Genomic DNA, 15,229 nt, shown 5'->3' with positions numbered 1-15,229 from the left:
AATGCACGTGCATATTTCAGGATTTGTTAAACGGGGAATGGCGATGAATAAGGATTGTATCCCGCTCTGCTATCTCGCTTTTGCTTGAAATACACTAATTAGAGAGTTAATCAAAGGTTTTTCGGTAACAAGTGATCTTGTAGTTGCCTACTTCCCTCGAAAGGATGTCCGTCTGGCCGTATAACTCAAATGCAAAAGCAACATCTGTGCAAAGGACAAAAATAAACACCGTGTATAGCTCTGTGACTATAGCCAGGGGGATGAACGTGTAGTATATTTCTATTGTTGTGTAAATCTCACGTGACCTCTGACGTCGGGCCAATCGTTGGGCCTCGGCAGAGTAGCTTTCTGCTTTGTTTTATTTTGTCTCCCTGCGTGACCTGTGACGCTGGCGATGTTTTCCCTTTCTCATCTGTTCTCTCCCTCTCCCCCTCTTTGGCGGTTCTGGGTGGTTGTGGATTTTCGTTCGCGTCGAGTGAAATAAATAAAACACGGAAGCATTGGCTGTTTCTGTTACACCAAGGTGGTTTATAATTCGGGATAGATATTTCCAAATCACACATATGCAATCTGCTGTATCTCCGCCAAACACGAACTTGACATGAACATTGTTTCTGAAGTTCAAGTAATATGCCGAAGCAACTTCGCGTTCGCTGTTAGCTGATGCCTCACGTGGAAGATTTCACAGTAAATTGACTGCACAGGCACACACATTTACAGATTCAGCATGACAGAAAACATGTCCATATCCTTTTGCTGCTTGTGTAGTGTCACATGTCAAGGTTCCGTCAAGATGTCACATGTCCGTCACAAAGGAACTTCTCCAGCTGGTATGGAAAGATGGTGTTCCAACCACTCAGAGTGTCGTATCCAATCTACTGCATCCATGCGGATGCTTTTCTGAAGCAGATATGAGTTGAGCAGTACCTAGTTGATACCTGAGCAAGAAAGACCAGAAAAAAGATCAGAAACGTGAAAACCAAAAATTCTACCGGCCGATGTGCCGTGTATATGCCACAGGTGCGGTGTTATGCTACGCTAAGCGGCAGAATGGAATAGGAACTCACTTACGTACCTGTCATCGAGCGGGTAGCGGAAAAACACAGTAATGATCCTTCTTGAATAGTTGTCGCACCAAGCAAGGATGATGACCTGCCTTCCACTTATCTATCACTGAATTGACTTGCAGAAGTATCCAAGAGGCTCCGAGTTTTTCAGAGCCGCTATCGACAGACACTAAAATCCATCCAAAGCGGTACCGGCAGAGATGCTTTGCGTGCGTCCCTGCTGTACCCACCCCATTTCAACACTTTACGGCGAGCTGCTCCGGCACCGCCGACACGGCGCCATCCGCTACCCGTGCCACGGAAAGTTTATAATTTCAAACCGACCAATGAGCGCTCGCATACCGGGGGAGCGGCCGCAAGAGCCAATGGACTGGTGTCGGAAGAGAACTCGAGATTCGACATAAAAATTTTGACGTTTCATGATGCGAAAAGCTCGCAGCGCCTCACCTTAGTCCGCAAGGGAACTCGCGAGTTTCATCCCTATAGCTCTCGCATATGCCGGATATGAAGCACTGTCTTTTACATTCGTGTTCTAAGCTGCTAAGCAGAGCACACAGCGCTCAGCCTGCTTGGCACTTCAGTCTCGAGGAACCTCTTTGGCGATGTGACGCAGCGCCGTTTCGCTTGTATGATGATTCTTGATTTCCCCGAGAAAATACTGTGGTGTCCCTGGGACATACCCACGGTATCTCACTGGGATACCTGTTGGACTTCATAATGTAAAAGCGCAGTCTGCACACGCAGATGGACGCACGATCACCCGACTTAAACCAGACTCAGGCTTTTACGTTATGGTGTTCATCCACGAGCAAGCCTGGATCTACGCCATTTTGCCAGTGCTGGACTGCCACGGGACATCCCTGCATAGCCATGGGATATCCATGGGAGTTTCCCGTGTTTACCGTTTTCTCCGAGGAATATCCTGTTGAACATGAGATAAATATATTTAGGGAAATTGCCCTGGTACCCCATGGACATGTTGTACCCTCCTGAATATTGCCATGAAGTGTGTTCCTGTCCCTTCATAGTTTTCGCTGTATATTCGTTTCTAGTTTGGATTTCTCTGGCGCTGGTTCGCTGTGCTCAGGGTGTGACAATTATCTTTCCCTGCCTAGTTTACACCAGGAATCGTACAGTGGATCATACCAAACACCTAGTGGAAATGAATCTATCTGTTTTTGAAAGCACAACCACAGTACTATGGTGCACATATGTGGTCTCCAGTGCACATTAGGAACAAGAAGAGAGTGAATGTAAGGTAATGTAAGGTTGCACTTGTATACGAAAGGCATTGCAAACACAGTATGTATGTCTGTATGCAAAAGTTTCACGTGCACAGGTACAGGTGAAAAAGAGAAACTAGGACAGCTAACCTTTAGCAAGGTTATCCACAGAAACATATGCTAAAAGGAGGAGGAGGCAATGGCAAAAGACCCCGAGACACACATACACAATTAACGTAATGCATGTACCGTGCATATTCCTGTCTAGTATATATATTTTCAAAACGCGCAAATTCTGCCTAACGCATTCGTAGATTGTACAAAGCCCGTCTTTGCAATTTAAGGTCAATGTGCATATGCAAAATTAGGTGAGGGCAGTGACAGAACAACAGAAGGCTCTCATAAGATGCTCACAGAATGTCAAGAAAACACGTACACTGCATCGTCTATGCCTACATTAAAAAGCACAACTGCGCATTTCACATGTTCATACACTGATGATGATGATTCGGGTTTTTTTTGGCGCATGAGCAACTAAGGCTATAATGTTCATACAGTTACCTTCATACACTTATAACTAGTCTCTCTGCAGCTAAAGGCAAGGATACATCCGTTGCTCACTAGTTAATTCTTTTTTTTTTCTCACAGTGTAGTAGGCATGGTAAGGCAGTGGTCACACGAGCCAACATTTTCAAGGAATCCTCATGAACCATATGTAGTCACTGCTGTGCTGGAGAGGGTCTGGAGCACATTCTTCTCCATTGCCCACACTACTAACCTTCTCGCACCGTACTCTCCGGATCGCTTAACGAGCTGGACTCTCGCCTCCTCTCTCTCACAAAATTGATTGGTCCCTGGCTACATCCAGCCCACTCACGCTCTGCCCTTAAAGCTCTCTTAACCTTTCTGGATACCATAGGACTTCGATTCTTATTGTGAAGGGGCTCATTATTTCATTCCCCGCATCACGATCAGCAACGGGGTAGAGCATCACCCCTGACGATGAAACTCCCCATTCATCACCTGGCAATAAAGTTGTTGCAATATGTTGCATTGAGCATGATTCCCTCCAATAATTTCCATCAAGGGGGTTCGTATCAGTTCGGCGTCGTACAATTGCTATCTCCTTCTAGACTTCCCGAACTCAGCCACCCGTCCAAAATGTAATATATGGTGATTCCCCAGGATTGCGATATCAGTGGATGAGCAGTTGTAAGCCGTCGCCACACTTAACAGTAACCCGCGATTGCGTGGCCCGTGCGGCCGCCAGCGTCACCAAGTGGCTAACCTTGTACGATGTGTTCGAGACGTGTGGATCATTGCACAGAGGTGCCGCCTCTGGATGGTGGGGTAATGGTGGGGTATACTCTCACCATCTGTGCATACTCTGCCAACGCGCGAGACGCCCACGAACGGTTGCGAACGCGTTTATCACATGCACTCTAGCTTGCCGCGATAAAAGGAACAAAGTGTCACGAGAGTGAGCTGTGACCTCGACAGAAGCTGTGGCGCAACCTCATTTTCAGTTTTTGATTTAAATGCTCTGCACGGGACAGGCGCGCATTCCCTTCACTCAGTCGCAGCCGACGCATGCGTCGGGAACGAGCGTTAGCGCAGAGTAGTAGGCGAGTGCAGTGGTGAAACATAGAGAACCCGGAGTCACCGTCGAGAGGAGGCGCTTGTGCGGAATTATCCAGTGTCTCGAACCCAGTGTCGTCGCTTGGCGGCGCTGACGCCCCTGCGGGCCACGCGATCGCGCGTTAAGGATAACTGCGGCGACGCCTTTACACATGGATGTACAGCTCCCGTCAACCTTAATAATAACACTCGAAAAAATTCAGTATGATTTCCGAGCGCAATAGCAGCCACCCTGGGGGCACTGGAGGGAATATTAAGTGAACAAAATCATTGCCTTAAACTAACACAATAATTTTGTTCTATCAACATTTCCTTGTGGCTCCAAGGGTTTCGGTAATCGCGCTTGGAAACGAGACCATATTTTTGTCAATGTTATTATTAAGGTTGACGAGAGCTGTACATGCAGTGCATTGAACAGTAGTATGCATGAGCTTCGCTAGAAGACATCACAAAAAGAGTCGGACGAAGAAAAAAAAGAAAAGAGGCATGCCGGCAGGTATGCTGAAATAAAGTGCGTCGGCGATCCGTTCAGAAAACGATTTGTAGAGAAGGTGGTGTCCCTCTACATGAGTCCCGACCGGCGGTGATGGAATGTCCCAGCGGGCAGATGGTCGTGGCCTCCCGCTAGGACGGTGCCGGTAGAACTGGCTGCCAGGCGCAGTGGCGCTCGCCAGCAGAGGCGCGTCGTTTTCATCGTCGTCCACGGGACTCCACAGATTCAAACCCCAATGCAAGGGGATAACGAAAGCGATGGAGTATGATACAAACACAGCACTCGCTGCCAACTTATTTGCGAAGCATCGTCGCTTATAACGCACGCACACACAAAAATAATCTCCCTTCCTTCTGCTGTCCAACATTCCAGAACTGCCAGGTCACCACTGTTAGGTCACCAGAAAGCTCATCACCTTATCGGAAAAATTTGCAGTTTTTGCAATGTTTAGAAACTTTTGCCACCATTTAGGAAGACTTTTGACAATTTTTAATTGAGGGAAATTTATTTTGTTCGATTGAACTTTGAAAATTGCCAAGAGAACCTGACTTTTTTTACAGGAATATGATGTCCTCCACGGATAACCACACCCCCAACAAAAATTATGCACAGTATCGCAACGGAAATAGTCGAAAAAAATTAGTGATTATTACGCTTTAGCCCCGCCTGCTTGATTTTCGCAAAGAAGAGCGCCACGTAGGTGCGCGGAGAGGAGGTGGTGTCCCCGCCCCTTGTCTTAACTTTCGTTCCCCCGCTTTGACCTTGATGCTGGTGACTACCAACTTATCACAAAGAAAACGAAAAAAAGTCTTATCACAAGAAAGGAAAAACAAATCAAGGTGGGGACACTTCCTCCTCTAGACGCACTTGTCGCTCGCGTTTTTGCGAAAATCAAGCAGGCGGGGCTAAAGCGTAATAACCACTAATTTTATTCGACTATTTCTGTTGCGATACTGTGCACAGTTTTTGTTGGGTATGTGGTTATCCGGGAAGGACTTCATATTCCTGTAAAAAAAAGTGAGGTCCGCTTGGCAATTTTCAAAGTTCAACTGAACAAATTAATTTCCCGTGATTGAAAATTGTCCAAAGCCTTCCTCAATGGTGGCAAAACTTTTTGGAAGGTAATTGCGGAAAGTCCCGCAATCTTCTTGCGATTACGTCGCCAGTTAAAATATTTTTATCGGCTGAGGTGAAACACCCTGTATATTGCCTCACGGCCATGGGGTCAAGTAAATAAATAACTGAGTCTGAAGGTCAGTCAATGAGTCCACCTTGTCCCTGCATATCCGTTTATGGGGCCATAGAGGAGCTTCCAGCGAGGGCCCAACAGGTGCCATGTGACTCGTGAAGCCTTTTTTCCTTACAGTGGCCATAAATTGTTCTGCGCCAACGACGGGGCTAAAGCAATAATGCTATCGCAATAAAAAAAAATCGCGACTAGAGCGAGCATAAGCTGCTAGGACCCAGAACTGGGTCTGCAGTACGAATGAATGAATAAATAAATAATAGCACGGATACTCCTAACTTCTATTGCAGCCACGACGAGTACGAAGCCTCCCATGACCGATGAAGAGCTGACTAAAATAGCTGAAAGGCGACCCATCACAGTCTTGTTCGTCGGCGACCGCGAATACAGCACGATATCAAAGGAACAGTTCATGATATACGCACAGAGCCACCTGAATTTGGTAAGTGTGAAATAGGGTGGCTTATGCTGGAAATGTGTGGAAGAAAGAACGTTTATCGTATTGTGCACAAGGTGACGACGAAATATTCGGGGTAGACATTGTTGCCAAAGTTACAGAAGGTCTTTTCTTTTTCTTTTAAAAAGCAAATCGTAATTTCCCTAAAGCAAAACTTTCTCCAGTACACTTAGTCGTGTCGGCAAATTCATCAGCTAGTTTGGCTTATTCTTCTTGGTTCATCCGCATTTCTTCTTTCGACAAGGCCACCGTTGTTTAAAGGATGTACAGCGCAATAGTACATTACAAGGATGTACAGAAGAGTATTTGGTCGTTTCCAACGGAGATGTGGCAGCCAAAGAAGCAGTTGTGTCGCCACTCCCGTGGTTTGCCATAGACCTTACCTCGTTTTGTGGTGTTAGCAAGCCTTCGTGGTGCAATTGATATGCAGCCGGCATTTCAGATGCACGTATACACTTTTCCTACGTCGGCTACGAGTTATTTCTGTAAACGCGATCGCCCAATGTACATACATATGTACATACGGGGTGTGGTACGCATCCAAGCCGCGCCTATCATTTGTTCCTGACGGGTGAAGATCAGATCAGAAATAGCTTAACGGAGTAACCATAACGGAGAGTTAAGCACTGTATTGCCGCACGTAGGCGTCGAAGTTGACCTTTGTCACAGCAAGCGTCGCCGATATATTTAAATTTTTCGTGCTCTAAAGCCTTTTTATACGCTCGCGCTACAGCTGGCGAATCACGGGCGAAGTGATGCATCGAACGCTCGGTATGAGGATACCAGCACATGTGGTTCAGTGGTTAGGTCGCTAGCCATGTCACATCGAGTCTGGGAGGCACGCGAGAGCACCATACATTGACCACAAGATCATAACCAAATGGCCGTTGTAATGACCGCACGTTAGGCTAATTTAAATTTGGAAGTAAGCTCACCCGTAGTAAGCTCACCCGTAGTAAGCTCACCCGTCATGAAGGAAAATAAAAAAGTTGTCGCGATAGAGTAGACACGTAGGTTTAATGTAATTAAAAATGCTGAAGAAAGCAGCAGGGTCTGCCGCCGATGTCCAGTGTTATGAAGGGTCATCGAGGGTCACACCAAGTCACTGTCCATCAGTGACCACCAGTTCCGCATATCGCGGGCCGCCAGGTGTGACGTCATCATGGCACGTCTGGGCAGGTTAGGAAAAGAATGGCTCTGAACAGCAGCAAGGAGAAAACATGGAGTCAGAGGAGGGCAAACAGTTGTGAAAGAAAGAACAAAACTTGCTAACAAGACATACCATCAATATCTAACACCACCAAGGACTATCAGGTCCCGTAGCATAGTAATTAAGATGATCTCTTTCCACGTACGAGTTTGAAACCTCTCACCGGCTGTGCTGCATGAGGATTTCCCTGGGTTTTCCGAGAACTTTTGAGAAGAATGTCGGCACAGTTCCTCCTGAAGTCGGCCCAGGACGCATGGTAACCTCCCCTCTCCCCCACTCCTTCCCGCTGTCCTCCCTCCATCTGTCCGCGTCTGTAAGTCGCTCATAGCCACAGTTGCTTCAGGCGCTAACACGGAATTAAAAGAAAACAACAACAAGGACAAGGCACGCAATAAATCAGCCCACTGTCCACAACAGCAACGCTCACGAGGAGCGCAGCGCTATATGTCCTCCGCGTTTGTGAGCCAGGCCAGTCGCCGGAAACTCCTACAGCCTCAATGGTCCAGGGAAACCACATGATGTCCAGAAGCCATTCACAGCGCTTCTGAGATCCCAGTGTGGGAATGAAGCGCGCATGTGGAGACCAACCTGCGTTCCTAACCTCCTCAACATTCTCTCCTTGAGTTCGTTGTCTCCTGTCGCTACGCAAACTTGTAGCGTTTCTTTGCGAGATTGCTAACAACGACTGTGTCGCTTGAAATTTAGGAACGAAAACCGAGGTTTATGAATCACCTAGCTATTTCCCTTCATAAATTGGCCAAAGAAAAAGGAATACTAAATGTCTTGCAACATTAGTGACTTCATGGAAGTATACACATCAGACTAACCCTAAAGAAACTGCAAGTGAACAAAGTTGAAAAGACACTCACGAGCATCAGAGTATTCCCGCACACACAACTCAGTCGAGAACACTCCTCATCGTAAGTCCACTCGTCACAAAATTCGTATGAGGTCAGCATCCGCACCACTGCCATCATTAGCGAGGAGAACGGCAGCGTTACGTCTTCACCGGGGCTAAGAGAACTGAATCCTGGCGGCTACTTGCTGGCACTACGTCTCGCTCATTGTTCATGACGTCTTACTAACGGCCGACTCAGCAACGCGTTCCAGACAGAGCCCCTTCACAAAGCTCCCTCATTGATTTTGTTAACCACATTAACGAAGTTGACACCACTCTTATAGAAATATCTCATTTCTATACCCGCGGGAACCCAGAGGGGGATGCACGCACAGCACATCTCTGGTGAGCTGGTATAAATGGTGCGCTGAACGTGTGAGCATTGCATAGGCCGGTAAGCACACCATTCATTCTAGCTCGCTATAGCGCAGCTGCTAGAAATAGACCGACCCGAAACAATGGAGCTCTACCCTGCAGAACACTGCTTTGCATGTCGTCGTCGCTTCCTCCCATTTTCTGACGCTGCACCTGCTTCCGGGGAGGATATAGATGGGTGCAGGCAGGATGTATTTACAAAGTCTCCATTGGCAATACATTATAAACATCACTAAACTACGAGAGGATAGAGAGGTATCAAGGGAGCTGGTGATATAGATCCATAACTTAAAGACCCAAGACTAGGGGACAAAAAACGACAACACAGGCAAGGTCGACCTTGTCTGTGTTGTCGTTTCTTGTCCTCTAGTCTCGTGTTTTTAAGCTATGGATCACTAGATTATTTTGTGCAACTATTAGTGATTTCACTCTTGCATTAAAGTTTAAAATAGTACAAACGAAAACGAAAAATAAGTGGCAATTAAGCGCCTTTACCAACCAATACAAACCCATAGACTCACTAAATAGACTAAAACCGCCCTTTCTACTTTCAACTATTATGGACCACTACAATAATTTTAACACTAAAGATCCACATATTAGATTGATTCATTATGGAAAACAACATGCACAAAGCGTGAGAAAAACTAAGATACCGTCACTTTTACTCAAAAAGACATAGGCAATGAATAGACAATTCCAAAGAATAGCAAAAAGATCCCGTCACACCGGTGTCTGGAGGCGTGTCATTGCCGAGAAGCCTCCATGCCGTGTATAGCGTCACGTTGCTCAGGGGGGATCCTATGTCCTTCAGCCGATTTCACGGGGAATCGTAGGTGCGTTGGCATCTTCGTTAAGGCACCAGCAGGAAAGAACGGCAAACTACCCCGAGAAGCACAGACGTTGCCGAGATCCGAACCCGGTTCCCCTCCCAGTCTCACCGTGGAGCTAAGCAACGGGAGGGTTTTATTTGTGCCCATTTTTTTGTTTTCATTTTATGGAAAGTATAACGGTACTAGCAGCGGAGGAAGGATCCACCGTTGCCCAAATTCAGTTCAGTTTCCCTCCGGATTGGAAGGGTAGCTAAATGCCCCAATTGGCTTGACTAGGCTCTCTCCCAATGCACTGACTACAGCAGCAATAGTTAAAAACGATAAAACTCCTACACACGGCACCGAACTGTTAACCAAAGAATGCCACCTAAATGTCACAGCAACGAGTTCGCAGCAAGAATTTTTTTTCTACTTTCCAACAGATTTAAAACTAATCGAAATCGCTACCACACTACTGAAAAAACTACAAAATACGGTCGCAGCGCTACTACTACCACTGCCATGTATAACGCTGCTTAAATCCCACGTAGTGCGGCGCAAATTCCGCTCGCGCAATGGAATTCGCACACATCACGGAGTTGTTCAATTTATACACGATATCTTCAACCGATCACATTTTTGACAAGTCTGGCAAGTGCATGGCATAATATTCGTATTAACGAGCACTTTGTATCTCTCTTCTTACGTTACAGATGAATGCAGCCTTTGCAACTGTCGACGTCAGGCTGAAGATGAAAGTGTACGACACCTACGTGGTACGATCTCATGTGCTGAACTTCGAAACGTGTTAAACGAGCGCAGAGATGATTTCGCTCTTTTTTGCTTTTGTTTTGTTTTTTTCTCGCTGGGGCGTGTTGAGCTGATGTTGAGAGCTCCTCGGCGTGTTGCGTATAAATCGAGCTCCTGTGAAAGAGCGATAAGCGCCGACGACCTCTTGAAGAGCGCGCAAGGCCTCGCATTCGCCAACCCTCCAAAATCTTTTCCTCGTGAAGAGAGCACATCGCAGAACGAGACTACGTCGTGACGTAAGATGATCTCCACACGTGATCCGTGACACACAGAGACACAGCTCAAGTATGTATAGCTAGGCCTGAGCTGAGAAGAAAAAAAAAATCGGTGACTTTTCCGTCGTCACGCGAGGACGGTTCGACCGTTCGGGGCTGCTTTCTCCAACTGCTTTTGTAAATACGATTGCGCAATAATATACCGCAGAGTGGCAGGGATGGGCAGTACGTAAATACATTGTAATTAAAATAGTATTGAGCATATGAATACATGTTCTCATTTTTCATATTTAAATACGGAATTGAATTGCATTTGTATTTATATTTAAATACTGCTTATCTATTATCTATTCTATCTAAATCTATTAAAAGTCGCGCAGTTATGTCGTGTTTTTCGCAAGCACACACATGCGACAAATAATTTATGTAGCGATTTTTCACTGTTACGGACAGCGGTGGGGAGAATACGACTACATTGTTGTACGAAGTTTCTTCACCAAATTTAATACCAGCCATCCTTCATCGGCATCAGTGGAGATGTGTTCTCCCTTGCGAATCTGACTGTACGGCCGAACACTAGATACGTAGAGGATGCACTCCTCGAGAAATTGCTAATATTAAAATCGCCATAGTAATCTAACGAATAAATGCTATTGTTCCTTGCTGATTTATTTATGATCACCGTTATTTCTATAATTCCAGACATCTTCCTCACGGTATTTATGATAGTAGTTAGGATATTTAAATATTGTATTCATATTTCGTATTCAAACAATCATACTAAAAAGTATTGATGCTGAATCTTTCAATACCAGTTTCAACAAAGTATTTTGCATTTATATTTAAATAAAAAATGTATTTAGGCCCATCCCTGGCAGAGTGGAAATATTTTGCGTGGTGTACTCCCCCTAGTCTTTGATCAGGGGGGTGGCTGTCCCCCGCCCCCACCTTCCGACATCCATCTAGAGAGGGCGCTTACTGAGCGCAAGGTGGCGTCGTCAGAACAGGTTCACGGCTGCAGGAATTTGGTGCGACGCATTACTGTGTTGGTTGTGAGGGTGCGTCGCCTGTGTTTCAGCGCTCTTGTGTTCAATGAAAGGCAGAAATTGGTTGGACACTGTGGATATTGCAATAATTCTGTTGGGCTACAGCACACCTTCAGTGGGCAAAATTATGCATAGGGTTCCGCGTATTCCGTTTCTATTTTTGGTTGAATTCAGGGTATATTTTTCGGTGTTTATTCATTTTAACAAAATCTGTTTTTCGATGTTTTACCTGGCGTGTGCATGGCTTACCCGACGGTTATCGGCGAATAGAAATCGCAATGAAATTTGCGGACGACACTCTCTCAACATGGCAGTGTTTTCTGCCGTGGCGTTTGACGGCTTACGAAAGATGATGATGATGATGGTTGGTAGGTTTCTGGCGCAGCGACAACGAGGATGATAATGCGCCAAAAACTATGCTCACGAAAAAGCAAAAGGACATTTTTCACACCATCATACTTCAGTATGGTTTCCTGACCTGCATCAACAACTTTCTGGGCATGTGCAACAATTTATTTCTGTCATAGTTCCTGGAATGTCCCTCTGAATTCCGTGTTTTTCGATTAAACCCGTGTGTGAGAAAATTTATCCACCCTATGTTTTTCGGTGTTTTTCGATTAAAACCGAAAACGCTTAACCCTAACTATGGAGGAGCACCACCATGGCGTCATGGATGATATATATTTTCATGCAAAGTACTGAAATATCCTCAACGCGGGACACATTCGTCGTTTGAGAACCACCTGTATTTCCAGATGACTGACAAACAGCACACCACCTACCTTGTCGAAACACCGATAAAGAACATCCCCCTCATACATGCAGAGAAGACCCTGGATTCACTTTCGACAACATTTGAACAGTTCCCCGGGGGCAATGAGTCCGACATCGTGTTCGTATTCACTAGGTGAGTGTCGAGGCAATAGCCCTCGAGGTAAGCGCCTCAGCTTGACCACAAGCGCGCATTGTAAAAAAAATCATTGTATGAAGTTATATTTCAAATTCAAGAGAGTTTACAATAATCAAAAACAGTCTCTCTAACCAGCAAAGTGTCTACCTCGGTTTAGGTCAAAACTGTCGTTCAGGTAAAATGCTGAGCTCATGTGCTGCAGGCGCGTAATCGCTGTGCTCATTCTATCACGTCTTTTGAACTGCAAAAGTCTTCTAATTTGCGGAGCCCTGCTATCGTAATTATTTCATGGAAACTTGCTTTTCAGCAAGGGTCTGACATACGACGGAAAATCTACGAATTATAAAGGTGAGTGCGCAGCGAATAAACACAGCCTAATCGTGAAATCCCGAACGTGGTGCTAGTAATAAAGCCACGTGGCTGAAACTTTGTCGGTAGATAATTTGCAAGGGTGGCTCAGAAGGGTCCGACCTACGTCGCACATAAGGTTACCCTGTAAGACGTACTTTCCACTCCTTTGCGGAGGCTACACATCGTGTAAACTTATGATTGTTGGCTGCGGGGATTCTCGGGCAATTATCGTGTGATGTTGCAAAAAAAAAACAAAAAACAAAAAAAAAGAATCGTCAAAGAGCTACGAAAGCGGGTAAGTTATTCGGCCATTCGCACGCTCTGTGTGAGAGTGAGTGTGTGGTTATGAATTACCTGAAAATTCATAAAATGTTGCCACTAGGTGTGTAAGGGAAATGCGAGATTCTGGGAACTGGAGCCATCCATTATTGAAGGGACTCTAAAGTGAATTGTAAAATTGCAGAGGTCATGTGCTTTAATGAAAGCTTGAACTTTGAGGCCATTTATTTTTAGTATCGCATTTCAAAGATTTCCGCCCCGAGCGAAATTTGCGGACTTCGAGAGGCGGCTACTCGGATGTTACTTGCGCGCTACCTATTGAGAACGCAAGCAGCTAGGCTAGCTATCTTGCAGATCGCGTCCCGCTGCAATGTGTGCAATGTGTCGGCGAAGATGCGCGGTTGATGCATCCCAACACACTAGAACATGCATGAGGCATCCGTAGAAGTCGTCTGGTCGAGAGGTTTTGGACACAGCAGTGATCCCAAGGTACTTTCACAGCTTCCATTTTGTGGTCACTCTGTTCAGGCCGGTACCGTGGCAGACGACACTAGGACGGGGAGAGAGAAAAAGACGGACAGATGCGCACATTGCGTTAGATATTCTTATAGGTCACAAGCCACACGAGAACTGGACAAGAAAGGGACAAGATGCACACGAACAACTGACTTAACTGTCAGGGAAAACAGGAAAAAGAGTGAATGAAACTTTGAATGAACTTTGAAACTTTGAGTGAATGGACTTGAAAATGAAAAAAAATGAAAGTGAAACTTTAGTGAGTGTCATACCATGTATACAGGGTGTCTTTTTCTTTTTTTTTTCCTGCTTTCAATTCTATCACCGCTGGGCTGGCGGTCGTCCTTGGCCATCCCTTGTTCAACCGTCGAATGACTAATTACCTAAAAATCGTTAATTAACTTTTTGTTTATAAAAGGTACGAAGTTGTCCCAAAGAAAACATCTGTTCCCTTCGGTCACCTGATATCGTAGGCGTTTTCAGAACAAAAATCCGTTCGATAGATCATCCACAAAAATATTTAGTACTTCTCTTTCTTCTTTTTTTCCTTTTGTGTACTTTATTGTGTTCATTGCGCATCTTCGGAGAAGCGTCTTTCCTTCACTCCCAATGTGAGAGGGCGAAAGGAGCACGCTATCCCCTCTTAACAGTTTCCTCCAGCACGTGCGTTTTTGCCGCTTGGAAAAATGGTCGTCGTTACAAGTACCTAAAGCTACTGCAATAGCGTAGACTTACCTTTTCTGTTGAATGTCCAATCTTCTCTTGGAGTGCGGGACAAAAACACGTATTCCCGAGGGCTGCCCCGACCACAGCCACGGTGGATTTGTCCTCCCTCGTGTGACTGCTCGCTAGAGACAACGCGTACTAGGCATGTGTAACGTTACTAAATCCGCCTCGGCTTCATCGCGGACTGGGTCCTTCGTGCTATCCCTTCCTAAAGGTAATGTACCGGCCCGTAGTGAATGAGCATGGTAACAAAACAGCCACAAAAAAACCGTTTGTGAGACCGTGGTTAACCAACGACACCTTGTCGATAATGCCTCCCCCCATTTCGCTATATGCACGATGCAAAGCTGCAATGTTGTCCGCTTGAGCCAATCGCAGAGAAGGTTTTCGGACACAGTCAACCTGTGGTTACCAATGGCTGTCCATGTCCGTTGACGCCGGCTCATCCCCACGGCTACTGACGCTGGTGGCGGTTGGCAGACTTCTATGTTTGACCTGGCACCCACGGCATATAGATCGCTGTGTGAGCGGCAGCCGTTCCAGTAACCACGACCTAGTACTATCACAGTGTCTGTGATTTCTATCCGTTCCCTGCGATTCAGTTCGAAGGTAGCATTGGCCCTACTTGTCGGCCATTTTATTGAAGTCTTAATTGCTACTCTACCTTCTGGTTCATCTAACGTTAGGATTTTTGTGCTGGCTGAGCATGTCTTTCATGCTCTTTTAACATTCCGCATTGTTGACCTCTGGCACAACTACGTTACTTGGAAGTAAATACTGGCTACCTTGATTCTGTTCGTTTCTGAGTTTGAGCGGAGAACAGAAAAAAAAAAAGAAAAAATATGCTACATAGAGCTCCATGGGGTGGTGCTACATAGTGGTGCTAAATATGGAAGGGGCGAACTCTGTTTCTGAAACGCTCGCAACTTTGGGCTGCAATCATTCTCTCTCACGGCG

At 45.8% G+C, this 15,229-nt stretch overlaps 1 protein-coding gene across 7 annotated transcripts in view; it reads left to right on the top strand.

The window, feature by feature from the left end:
* Positions 1-15,229, top strand: part of LOC135378792 (uncharacterized) — a 160,069-nt gene that overhangs the window by 61,189 nt on the left and 83,651 nt on the right. For all 7 annotated transcript variants that reach the window (XM_064611885.1, XM_064611883.1, XM_064611882.1 and 4 more), the window contains 4 exons: positions 5,958-6,109; positions 10,133-10,195; positions 12,246-12,397; positions 12,708-12,748. In XM_064611885.1, the coding sequence (XP_064467955.1) occupies positions 5,958-6,109; positions 10,133-10,195; positions 12,246-12,397; positions 12,708-12,748 (408 nt within the window). The remainder of the gene's footprint in view (positions 1-5,957; positions 6,110-10,132; positions 10,196-12,245; positions 12,398-12,707; positions 12,749-15,229) is intronic.

This window comes from Ornithodoros turicata, chromosome 1, assembly GCF_037126465.1.
Source record: "Ornithodoros turicata isolate Travis chromosome 1, ASM3712646v1, whole genome shotgun sequence".
Classification (NCBI taxonomy): Eukaryota; Metazoa; Arthropoda; class Arachnida; order Ixodida; family Argasidae; genus Ornithodoros; species Ornithodoros turicata.
The sequence above is the reverse complement of the archived record's forward strand: the minus strand, read 5'-3'. Positions and strand labels throughout refer to the sequence as shown.